At 42.1% G+C, this 13,036-nt stretch overlaps 1 protein-coding gene across 5 annotated transcripts in view; it reads right to left on the bottom strand.

The window, feature by feature from the left end:
- Positions 1 to 8,567: 8,567 nt before the first annotated feature.
- Positions 8,568 to 13,036, bottom strand: part of Fbxw7 (F-box and WD repeat domain containing 7) — a 155,298-nt gene continuing 150,829 nt past the window's right edge. For all 5 annotated transcript variants that reach the window (XM_034500248.2, XM_034500249.2, XM_034500250.2 and 2 more), the window contains 2 exons: positions 11,412 to 11,622; positions 8,568 to 10,518 (listed from right to left, as the gene is read on the bottom strand). In XM_034500248.2, coding sequence (XP_034356139.1) covers positions 10,250 to 10,518; positions 11,412 to 11,622 — 480 coding nt within the window. In that variant the 3' untranslated portion in view covers positions 8,568 to 10,249. The remainder of the gene's footprint in view (positions 10,519 to 11,411; positions 11,623 to 13,036) is intronic.

Genomic DNA, 13,036 nt, shown 5'->3' with positions numbered 1-13,036 from the left:
GCCCTTTGCTCAGCTCCTGGGTTGACATTCTATTTTCTGCATGACATACCATCTTAGTCAGTGTTCTATTGCTATGAGGAGACATCATGACAATGGCAACTCTTATAAAAGAAAGCATTTAACTGGGGCCGGCTTGCGTTTCATTATTGTCATGGGTGGGTGTTGAATCCTAAATTAAAAATAAACCACCTATGTAAGTATGAAGTTCCCTGGCATCTACTACTGCTATTGAGGAGACTAGAGCTTCTGTTTTGATTGACAGACTTAGGTTATGCAAACCTCTGTTCACTGCACATGCTCTTTCCCATGATGTGCCTGCTCTTAATCACATGCACATCCAATCATGCCTAAGTATAAGATGTAAATTCAGTTGTATCCCGAAAGCCTTAGAAGCTACAGTTAGCCTTACTGCATGTGGACCTAACTAGTGTAGGCTGAACTGGTACACTGCCTCAAATTTCAGACTATGTTCCAGGAGGTGTTTGGTTACAAAAAGGAAGTTACTAGGGGTTGCTAAGGCACAACAGGATGTAGTAACCTGTCACTTTATCTGGAGACAGGTTTGTATGTGTTACTTGGTGCAGTTGTTGGGTAGGAGGGTTATCCCAGGTTACTAAGTTATCCTTGCAAACTACCTTCTTCAGCTGGAACCCAGAGCCTTGCACATGTCTGGTGAGAGGCCTGTCAACCCAGTTATTCCCCGGCCCCTCCAGCTCTCTCTTCTAATCCCTGATTTTCTTTTTCTCTCAGGGTTTAGAATCTTCTCCTCAGCCCCACAGTATGGCAGATTTTCTCACTTGTTTTTCTAAAAGGCATCTCAATGGTCCTTCCATCAGCTTTCAATTCTGTTCATTTTCTTGTATTATTTTTGAATAATTCATTCTATAATCTCTACTGTCCTTTCTGACATTCCTGTTATTCTGACAGTAGGTATTCCAGACCAATCTTCTAATCTTTTATATTTTTCCCTACTTTAGTTTTCCCTTTAATTTTGCTTTTTTAATATTTACTTTGAATAGGTTAATTTTTTCTCCCATATTTTAGTTTCCACAAGCTCTTTTTAAAAGTTGCATTTTACCCCCTTACACAATGCAGTGTTTTCTCTTACAAGAATAACATGATTCTTTATAAAAGACTTTCTATATTCTCTCTCTCCTCTGTCTCTCTTTCTCTGTCTCTGTCTGTCTCTGTCTGTCTCTCTCTGTGTGTGTGTGTGTGTGTATGTGTGTGTGTGTGTGAGAGAGAGAGAGAGAGAGAGAGAGAGAGAGAGAGAGAGAGAGAGATCTAACAAAAGTACAGGTGCCTACAGAGGCCAGAGGCATCAGACCCTTAGAGCTGGAGTTGCAGGTGGTTGTGAGTCAGCTGGGAACCAAAGGTGGTCCTTTGCAAGAGCAGTATGTGCTCTTAACCACATCTCTATAGTCCCTTATCAAGGTTTCTTGTGGTGTTTTTTTTTTTTGGGGGGGGGGTTACTCTGAAATTTCACCCCTTTCCCAAATGCTCAGTGATCCTATCATACTTAAGAGACAGACAGTAAAAGACGGAGAAAGCTGGGTACGATGGTGCATGCTTTTGACTCCCAAGTGTGGGCTAAGATGGAAGTATGGAAAGTTCAAGGACAGCCTGTCGCAAGCAAACTAGTAAGCACAAAGCAGCCAACAGGGAGCTGTGTTGGCGGAGTGGGCCAATAGCTCTGCCGGAGGACCCTTGTGCACACCACTGTGGTTGTCTGAAGCAAGTAAGCAAATGCAGATGCCCTTATCAGTTTGTGCAGACACTTTCTCTCTTTCACCTCTCAGGAAATGAGGCTCCACTGCATAGGACACTCCCACAGAGAGGCTGCTTTCAGATCCCTGGCACATTTGGGAAGGCAGTTCGAACATTGTGTCCTGGAAGTCTTACCGATGAGTAAGTCTGAAAATTGGTTAGCAAGACACTGTTAGTGATAGTGGCAGTGACGACGCCGATCACTGCGAAGTGAACACATAATGAGTCACACACTCTGGCCTCCACACATGTAGGGTGCTATCTATGTGCATGTCCCCCAGGAAATAATAAGTGTAAAAGAATTAAAACTTGTAGAGTCACGCAAGTGGCTGAGGTGGAATCTGAATCTGGTTGTCTCCCCTTCCTGATGGTGATTACAGCATTTGGCTGCTGACATGTGTTGAGGACTCACTGTGCACGCCTTTACCTTCTGCATGGTCTGGCCTCCTTTCAAGCCTCAGAATGCAAAGGCTTGCTGTTCCTCTTTGGATGGCTGTTTTTGGCACACAAGTAGACCAGTAACATTTATTTTTAAAAATTCTTATATAACTAAAGTATTTAACTTCTGAAGCAATACCCTCTCCCCATGCCCAAGGACCTGAAAACAGACTTTCTTTATAAGATTATAATTACATTTATTATTCCTGTAGGGAGAGGGTACAGGCATGTTGAGGTCAAAGGACAACTCGTGGGAGTTAGTTTTCATCTCCCACTGTGTGGGTCTCAGGGATTGAACGCATGCTGTCATGCTTGATGACAAGCACCCTTACAGCTGAGTCATCTCGCCTGCCCTAAAAAAGGTGGCTAATGACTTACCAACACAATTTCCCCACTCCTCCTCTATTTTCTCTGCTGTGTGGATCTCAGAGAACAAATTCTTCTTTGGCAACTTTTGTTTTGCAGTTGGAAAAACTGAGGAGATCCCAGCATACAACACTAGGAAACTAGCTCGTGTTTTCTACAGTTCTCTCCAGTTGAGTTAAGGCTCTTGGTTGTTTTTGTATCTTCCAAGTTGATAGGTCAAGAATGAGGATTACTGGAATGGTATGCATTCACACATCCGTGTGTGTCTCTGTGTGTGTGTGTGCGTGTGGGTGTACACATACATACATACATACCCTCAGGTTTGTAAGACAGTTCTGAAGGGATATACATAGTGCATAGTGGTGCATACCTTTAATCTCAGCACATGGGGTGGGGGTGGGGGGTGGAAACAAAGCTTTGTGAGTCTGAGGCAAGCCTGGTCTACACAGAGTATCCCATGCCATTTAGGGCTGCACAGTGAGACCTTTTCTTTTCTTTAAAAGGAAAGGTGTGTGTGTATGTGTGTGTGTGGGGGGGGGGGGGGATCCTCTGGAACCGTAATACAAGTTTCTCTTTTCTTCTGTGTGTGCTTGACAACAAAATGAGATTACCTGTAATAATAGTGTTTCATTACATGGGTTAATTAAAAATACTTAGAGTCAAAGTGTACAATGGCTACTAGTTGCTTGAAGTTATAGTAGTTGTTAGGTCTCAAATCTGGCTGAGGTGCTGATTTAACTGGACCTGGCTGCCAGGTTCTCCCAGCATCCCTCAGCCCCTAGCTGTCACAGGGTCCTCTTGGCTGCCGTACTCAGCCCCCTACCCTAAACTTCTTCAGCCCAGGGGCTGGGCTGCCTTCCCTCCAGCTGTTCTTCCCTATATAGTCCATCTTGGTTACATCAGTCCTTTTGGCCTCTTGCTCCAAGTTCCCTCTTCTCTATTTCCCCTCTTCCTCTTGCTTCTCCTCCGCAGTCTGCTGGTCATGTCCACTATGGATGATTCTCTCTCCCTGATCCTGTCTGCACTCTCCTCTCTCATCTACAGTAAACCTTCTCCTCCACCATATCTAGTATACCATGTCCTCCTTTTATTCTTTTTTTCATTCAGTAATAACTACAACTTTTTAATGACATGTCAAGCCCTATACTAACTTGACCTACATTGTGTCATATTGTCATGTTACCTCACTTACAGATGAAAGTGAGAGACTGGCCAATTCACCTTGAAACTGAAGAAGCTACATAAGGGCAATGAGTTGCTGGGAGTTGTAGTCCTGCTTCTGAGCAGAAGCCATGCTGCAATGAGATGCATTTCTAATACACAAAATCACCTCCTAGACATCTCACAAGGAAGGGGTCCACATCCTGGACCCTTCATTACTTTGTTGTCTAAGCGCTCACTTTGGATCCAGTTTTGCCAAGTCTTTTTTAAGTTAGTAAGCTTCAGCTCTCCCAAATCTGCATCCAAGCATTACCGCACGCAGGTGCTCTCGGCTGCACCCTTACCGTTTTGGATCCTTCCTGGTGTGTTTAAATTAACTACCTTACTTTATCAGGAGCGTCATCATATTGACAAGCTCACCTTTCCTGATACTACTTAGTATGGTGTAAGAAGGGTTTGATGAAGTCTCATGGGCTGCAGTATGAATCTAAGTCTTGCTAGCACCCTCCCTCGTACTGAAGCGTGCTTTGCGGTTTCTTCTGCAAGCTGTGAACCTCTTGGGGAAGAAGAGTAAATTGGTAAAATGTTCTTGTGGCTCATTATAGTGGGACCTTTGGTTTGCAAGAATCCCTTCAAAGTAATTTTTTTTTCCTTGCAGACCACAGCTGTCCTAGTGAAACAAAGTCCAAAGACAAACAGAAGAAGTAGGTTTTGGCCCAAGATGTTCAGGAGAGAGCCATCAAAATGTCCACTCAGTGGTTCCTTGACCTCCAGAATCCTGGGAAGAATCAGATCTGAAATAGAAACACCGCTATTTTTATACTCAATTGTTAATTGGGAAGTGGCCAGGACTTCGAAGCAACGAGTCTTCCTAGGAGCTGGATCTAGAGTTCCTTTACACTTTTCTTCACTGGGGAAAGGTATGCATGCGCTGGCGATTTCAGCTGGGTGCTTTCCCTTTTCCGAGAAGAAGCTTTCAAATTACCTTTTGATAGTTTTCTGTTGTTTTGCTTCATCCACCTAGAAAGAGGTGGCAGTTGGCAGGAGCTTCACTCATGTGGGCCTCACTAGTATTAACTGAGTGGCTAGTGAGACATGCTGGCTAGTTACAATGCCAGATCATGCTATGTTTGTTTACAATTCAAAGCAATGACTAAGAGAGCCGAGTGCAGCCACTTTGGATATAACAGGATCTTGCTTGTGGGTGGCAGAAAGTGCCAAAATAAAAGATTATGTACCAACTCTTCAGATTGCCATATGGTTACTTAATGCAGGAGTCCAGGAACAGTGTGGGAACATACATAACCACCTCTCATATCCAGTGGCCAGTGATTTCACTGAAGAAGACACTGGGGGGGGGGGTCTCCTTAGTCACTAAGCCCCCTTTCAACTGTTTGCCTTTGGATGCAGGTCTCTTGAGGCCTCGATCTCCTGATCTTCTTACCTCATGAATGCCGGAATTACAGACAGGAGCCATCTAGCCTGTTTTTGGTTTTTGTCCCCCGCACCCCCCCCCCTTTTTCTCTTGGTGGGTGAAAGAGGAAAGGGAAAAAGGAAATGCTAGGATGTCAACACAGAAGAAACTGTTTCCAGTAGTGTCTGTGTATGTAAAGGTGCTTGTACATACAGTCTTCAAGATGCAGCAAATGCCAAAACAACCTGCCTCAGCAGCGTTTATTCTAATTCATTACTGTTTTGGCAACACAGAGCTACTTCATCCTTAAGAGTTACATAGCTCTACAGAACTGGATGCCAGGATGTTCTCCCAACTAGCCCTAAGGCATGGCAGGTTAGAGCCTCCCTTGGCTGGTAAGCCCAAGAGAATACAGGCTGCAATCTAGACCTTTACTGGGGATGAGGCAGGCCTAACAAGGAAAACAAAGCTGTGTGAAGGCAGACTGAGAAGACTTCCAACCTTTCTATTTTCCTAGGGAAGGAACCAGAGGGGAAGGGAATGCAGTGCACATCTGTCCCAATAAGCAAGCAGCAGGGCTTCATGTTTCTGGAACACAAGTCCCAGGCCAAGGCAGCTGGGTAGGCTGAAGGCTCTGCTCTTCTGGAACCCTTATTTCATGAGGTGTGGTGTTTACCTTAGGAAGAAAGGTCTAGTCTGGGAAGCTGCCTGCAACAACGCATTCACTGGAGACTGGCTCCAAGAAGCTTTTTCCTGTTTCTGTTTGACTGTATCCTCTAATCCATTCAAGGAAATAGACATTATAATAAACCTAGTGGGAGGATTGAGAAAATGGCTCACAACAGCTGATACAAATAATTAGATGTCAATTGCTTTCTTTCTTTTTTGGAAATTAAACATATAGGTTGGAACATTCACGTAGCTTTTACATAAGCATTAGCTGTTGCAAGTTAATGAAAGAACCAAGACAACTGAACTGGCTTCGGAGTCAAAATTATGAACAATTTCAGAAAGAAATGAAAGCCCAGTCCTTTGCCACATCTGATAACACCCACTGAACACCTGCCCTGGTCACTACTCTACCCTAATCAGAGCATTAGGTTCTGCTACAATGTTATAAAAATGTAGTTACATAAAGCAGCAAATTCTTTCAGCAAGAGTAAAACTGTGATTTTTTTTTCTTAAAACTATAGTAATTTCTTACTTTCTTTACAGTAAGACTAACATGTTCTCTTTCAGAACAGATCCACTTTTTTTTTTTTGACACAGGGTCTTTTGTATCCCGAACTAAAATGGAACTTGCCAGGGGTAACTGTTGTCTCAACTCATGCTGGGATTACAGGAATCACAATAACCGGCTTATGCGGTGCTAGGGACTGAACCCAGGGCTTTGTGCATGGTGGTCAAGCACTCTACCAATTAAGCCACTATACATCCTCAAACGTCATGTATTCCTACAGCACTTAACACCTGAGTAGACACAGTATCATTGTTAGGTGTTCAATATTAGTTTGTATTAAATTTTTCTTTTAAACTGCAGAATCTATGTGACTTGACTTAAAGTAAATACACACATATAAATACAAATTCTACATATATACCTATGCCATTTTCATTATATACCTGAATGAGCCATAAAAATAAAAAATACAAATACAGAACATTACAATGACCTGGTCTGTTTTCTTCAAAACTGAGTTTGTTTTTGTGTGTGCATGATGAGGGCAGGTGTGGTGTTCATATGTCATGGTGCAGGTGTGGAAGCCAAAGAACAACTTTTGGGAGTTGGTTTCTCCTTCCATCATGGATCCTGGGGACAGACTGAAGGGCGACAAGCCTGTGCACCATGCCATCTTGGTAGCCCTGTGAGAGCTATGTAACATTCCATCTGACCTTCACATTAACCTTGGAGGTGCTGTCTTCCACATCTGAATGTGAGGACAGATGAAGTGGAATGGCCAGAGATCTGGTAACTGTTAGAACTGGGATACTTGATTAGCTGCAAAACCAGTAACCTCATTTTCTACCATGTTTTAAAGGTGGGTGTCTTCTTGAATTACACCACAGTGTAGCATCACATATGTGACCCTTTGAAAATATTAATTCCAAGGACTGTATCAGCCAATTAATTTTTGTTGACCAACAACATGAACAGCTGGAGTGGCTCTGGGCTGTGCTCTGGTCTTCTCTGAGCTGCCTCAGCCTACCTAGTCTGCACTGTGCCTGGCTGTCATGTAATCCTCCAGTCTTCACTATTGCATACCCTATAGTTCTTATTATGTGCTTGCTGAGGCCCAATGAACCAGAGTTCCTTGAATAGTATGTAAGACAGTGCCTCTTTAAGACAGACTCTGTGATCCCACTTAGCCTTTCAGCAGTGTGGCTGTAATGGTTTATATATTCTTGGCCCATGGAGTGGCACCATTAAGAGGTGTGGCCTTGTTGAAGTAGGTGTGTCACTGTGGGTGTGGGCTTTAAGACCCTTGTCCTAGTTGCTTGGGAGCCAGTCTTCTAGAAGCCTTAGATGAAGATACAGAACTCTCAGCTTCTCCTGTACCATGCCAGCCTAGATGCTGCCATGCTTCCTATTTAATGATAATGGATGGACTGAACCTATAAGCCAGCCTCAGTTAAATGTCATCCTTGTAAGAGTTGCCTTGGTCATGGTGTCTCTTCACAGCAACGAAACCCTAACTAGGACAGTGGCTCTGTGAATAAAGAATAGAGATGCTATGGCTATGAAAGCCTCATTCTCTACAGGGAAAGACTCCATGTTTGAGATTTATTTCCTATGGCCTGGGTTATTGAAATTATTAAGAGATATATGTCTTTCCAGCCTCTGTAACAGCAAAAGAATAAATACTACAAAAAAAAAAAATGAAACAAAACAAGGCGTTTCCCTCTCAAACTCTGTTTTAGTTTGCTAGAATTTCATCAGAGGCAGCATGCACTCAGCCTTTGGAAACAAGGGTTGAATACTGCTATCCCACTGTTTCATCTGAGGCATTACCCAAGCTGCTTGAGCTGCAGCTCTCTGGTCCATCTTAGGCAAAGGTGACAGAGGCCACTTTTCAGGGCTGGGGCAGCCTGAGAGAAGAATGGGTATGACTGCTTTGGTGAGCACTAGATACATGGGATTTGAAAGTGAACTCATTATTACAAGGCTTCTAGTTGTTACCACAAGTTTTATGACTAAAGAAACCAGCTTTCATGTTTATGTACCCAATGCAAAGAGTGGCCTTCTGACAGCTCAGGGTGACATTTGCAGTGCCTCAGCCTTAGTTGAGCTTAGAAGCACTGGTTTCTATGTCCCAATGTAGGGGATGCTAAGAAACCCAAAACCTGACTATTTAAAATATCAGACACAAATACTATATACTTATAATAAAATAATATTATCTAATGGAAGAAACAGGCATAATAACATGAAAAAACACATTTTATTGCACTTAAGTTATAAGAAAATAAAATTTCTAAGTGAATCAAACCATAGACACAATCCCTTTACAGGTTGTTTTCCTCCATCATGTCAGGTTGTTACATAACTAAAATTAACCAACTTGAATCTGATTGTTTTAAATCAGACTATAAATAAAACGAACAAAAAAATAAACAGGAGGAGGAAAAAAAAGACGGCCTAGGATACAGTGTTAACCACTTTCACAGTTCAGCTTGAGTTACGGCTCCTGGTGAATGAGGCGGATCATCTGACTCCCACTCGCCCGCTCGCTCATCGCGCTGGGAGGCGAGTGACAGGCAGCGCCACTGCAGAGCGAATTCCTCTCACGTCAGTCACTCAGAGCAATGAAACTGTAACAGTTGTTTTCCCAAATACTGTAAGATGCTACGACTGACCAGCAACTTCCTTTTATTTTGTATTATATATATCTTTAAAATATCTTGTCAGTTTTACTATGTATGTTCATCCATTCACCACAGCCCTCAAAAAGAAGTTTCTCCACAGAACAGGCACCTCAGGCTCTGTCCCAAGGAATGTGTTTTAATTTTTGCCCAGATAAAAGAAAATAAGCTTTGCACACACTCTCGATTCTTTATTTGCAGGCAAACTTCACTCTTTATTATCTGAAACTTTTCCATTCTCAGCCTCTTAGAGGCACAGATGGCTCAAGTTTCAGTGGCAAAAAAGTCTTTTTTTCTGTAACCAAACTAGAGCAAATTTGGAATTCAGTCTGGGACTAAAACGTCACAGCAGAAAAAAAATAAAAAAAAAATAATTTGCTTTTTCTTTCTTTCATTTAGCAGCATAAATAAGTTTGGCCACTGGGAGTACAGTACAGGGGTGGGACAACGATCCCGTATTTGAAGACCTACTTCTAGCACCAGCATCAAGAATTAAATCCATCTCAGGACTCACAGAACCCAGGACAACTTGCCACCTTTGAGCAACATATGCATTGAAGAGTGTAGAGAGAAGCAACAGTAAATAGATTAACAGAGGCTAATACTGTGATTGATTGACATTGGCAATGGTTGGCAAAAAAAAAAAAAAAAAAAAAAAAAAAAAAAAAAGTAAAAAGAAAAAACAGGGGAAAAAAAAAAAAGAAAGCTTCATGATAACTGTACAAAAACAATTCACAGTAAATTTTTTTTTTAGCTTTTCCACTTCAGCAAAACAACTTTTTGTTGAAGAGGCTCTCTGATTAGAAGATAACCAGCCTGTGTTTGGATGTTATTGCCACTCCTTTCTAGGTGACAGTGACAATGCCGATGTAGCTCTGCCCAATGACCACTGAAGAAGAAAATAAAGAATAATTGCACCTGGTTGGATTTAGAGAGTCTCATTTCGCCAAGCTGCCCCTCAGTCAGAAGTGAGACCTTTGTGTGATGTGGCAGCTGCCGCCTCCTGTCAGTTACGGTCTCTTGTCTCTTCTCACCTTCTTAGTCTGTAGGTCTTTTCAGTCTGTTGTCCCAAGCCAACATCCTGCACCACTGAGTACAAGGGATTTTTTTTCCTTTTCTTTTTTCTCTATTTTTTTTCTGTTTTTTTTTTTTCATTTTTTGTTTGTTTGTTTTTTTTTGCGCAGGGAAAAGGGCAGGGAGTATATTGTCTACACAGTTGGACAAAATTCATCTTTCTGCTTCTCATTTCATGTCCACATCAAAGTCCAGCACCAGCAGCTTGGTTTCTTCAGTCCCGTTCCGACTCCCAACTGCACACACCAGCTTTGTGTTTGAGGCCCTGATCCTCCACACGACGCCCCCGCTCCCCCCACTCTCCAACGTGACTAGGTTTCGGATAAATTCACCCGTTTTCAAGTCCCAGAGTTTTACCGTTCCATCGTCTGAGCTGGTAATTACAAAGTTCTTGTTGAACTGTAAGCAGGTCACAGCACTCTGATGCTTGCTGGGACCTAGGCAGAGGCAAAGGGTGGTTACTGCTTAGGAGCAATGCTCGGGCATTTGCATGGGCCATGTGCTCTTCTACATTAGAACATACAAGAACTTAAAAAGCTGCACATTTAGAAACCTTGCTGTAGTTTAGGACCAGATTAGATGTGAGAAAATCTGGTAGCTATTTGTAACTACAGTACGAAGTCTCAAGAGCTCAGGCTCCCAGGAGCCCTGGTCAGCCAGCCCACAAGTCCCACTGCCGGGAAAAGGAACAGGCAGGTTTGTCATTCCACCACTCTGAACTGACCAAAGAAGGAAACAGAACTTGTAACTACCCCAAACCCCTAGGAACAGTCACAATTAATGAGCAAAGGCTGCCCTGTGCTGCCTCCTGATGGCCTCACTCCAAACAAACAAACAAACAAACAAACAACAATAACACCTTCTAAGGGCCATAGAGAAGAAAGTTATTCATGGAGAAACCAATGGTGCTATACTTCCTAATGCCAATGCTTCTCACCTGAACCGTTACCTCAGAGAGCACCATTACTCCCTCCATTCCAAATGATGGAGGTGAGTAAGCGAGGCTGAAGTAATTTCCTATCAGAGATGCTTCAATTCAAAATAAAATGATCACTCAAAAAAAGGGCTGCTCTGCGAGACAGCCAAGTCTTTCTTCTCATTGTTAAGGTTAAACAGGGTCAACTGAACATGCAAGAAATGATTAAGAATTTTCACATTAAACCCACAATTGAAAACCATTTCTCAAGGTGGCCTACTTTTGAAAGCCAAACATTCATAAACTCATCAGGAGTAAGTACTCTGTGGAGGGTTAAATCTCTCTCTGTTCTTCACAGGTTCTCTTTGAATAGCAATGGCATTTTTAAAGACATAACGAAGGGCCAGGACGTACCTTGTAATGTTTGTAAACACTGTCCTGTTTTGATATCCCAGATTTTAACTGTAGAATCTGCATTCCCAGAGACAAGAATATTGTCTTTGAGTTCCATTCCACTTGTTAACGACTGGTGTCCTGTCAGCGTGTGAATACAATTCCCTGTCTCCACATCCCAGACTCGGATTGATGTATCAAGTGATCCACTCACCACATGGATGCCGTCAAACTACAACAGACACAGAGTATTAGAACAGAAACACAGATTCCTGTCCTTTCAGCTGTTGACCTGACTCACAATGGGGAGAGGAGTACAGGCAACAAGTAGGCCAGAACAAAGCATACTGGGGTGACCTTGCAGGTAAGCTGCTGTGCATGCAATAAGAGTCTGTAGATTATGTCTCCAAAATGCTTCTTTCAGAAATTCTCTTAAAGTTAAAAAAAAGACACAAAACAAAACAGCCCAATAGTTCAAAAAGGCAGAAACCACTTCAAAAAGGCAACAAAGCACCTGAGATAAACAACTTTACTTTCTGATCACCTGGTAGCTTCCCAGCTGGAAGCTACACCCATGTATTCAGTAAGACTGGGGAGTCTTACTTGCCTATAAAAACCCACAGCCAAAGCCTGAGAGACAAAAGACATGCTTATCAGCACCCAAGGCAAGAGAATGGCCACAGATAACTTTCATGATGTTCAACAGTAAATTCCATTAAAAAGTGTTTATAGAATGAAGTTGCATGCAAGAAATTAATGCTAATTAGCAAATATCCCAAAAGAAAACTGTATCAGGAATTAGAAGAAGAGGCATTTTAGTAACAAAAGCAAGCTATGTAGTCTTTCTTCTTCAGTTTCCCAAGGACACTACCAATAAGCATCTACCTGTCCCCAGAAGGTATATATAACGTGCAGCTATCTATTCTGAGGTCATTCTCTATGGTTCCGAGCACACCGCAAGCAGCAACATTAGCAACTAATTCCCTCCCCTTGGAATCCATCATCTTTCCTGAAGTAATCAACATCTTTATCATATATCAATACTTCATTACTTGGGCAGTATCATCAATTAAGAATCAAATGCCCTAAGAACAGCAACGTCAGCACTGGGATTCTGTTCTACTTTGCTCATCACTAACAGGCAGTAGTAGGAAATTATGTAACAGGAAATATTTTAAGATGGAAATTCATGCTGCATTTCCAGAAATAAAAGTAACCCACGTTTTATGTCTAGTTACTGAAGATCTTGGAATATTACAATCTATTAATAAATATCAAGTTCAAATCTAAAGGAAAACAACAGGTTAGTCAGTCATCTTTCTGTGGCTCCCAGTCAGTGGCCCTGGGCAAGTAAGTACAGAGCTTTCTGCAGAAAGGTTTCCAAGCTACTTCAAATGGGGATGAAATCACAATTACATGCTCCATCAACTTTTAGCTAACAAGGCGAAGGGGCAGCTTTTGGCCAAATTAATCCTCAGCTAAGGAGTTTATTAAAATCCAAGTTATTCTCCTATGAGACTATCTAAGTATTAATTAATGTAGCAAAATTTATAATCCTGAAGTATCAGGTTCCAAGACAAATATTTGCATTTTAAAGAGAAAATGGATCACAGAAATTGAAATCATTAAATCAGTTAAATGATTTT

The sequence above is a fragment of the Arvicanthis niloticus genome, chromosome 4, assembly GCF_011762505.2.
Source record: "Arvicanthis niloticus isolate mArvNil1 chromosome 4, mArvNil1.pat.X, whole genome shotgun sequence".
Taxonomy (NCBI): domain Eukaryota; kingdom Metazoa; phylum Chordata; class Mammalia; order Rodentia; family Muridae; genus Arvicanthis; species Arvicanthis niloticus.
This window is presented reverse-complemented; position numbering and strand designations above follow the sequence as displayed.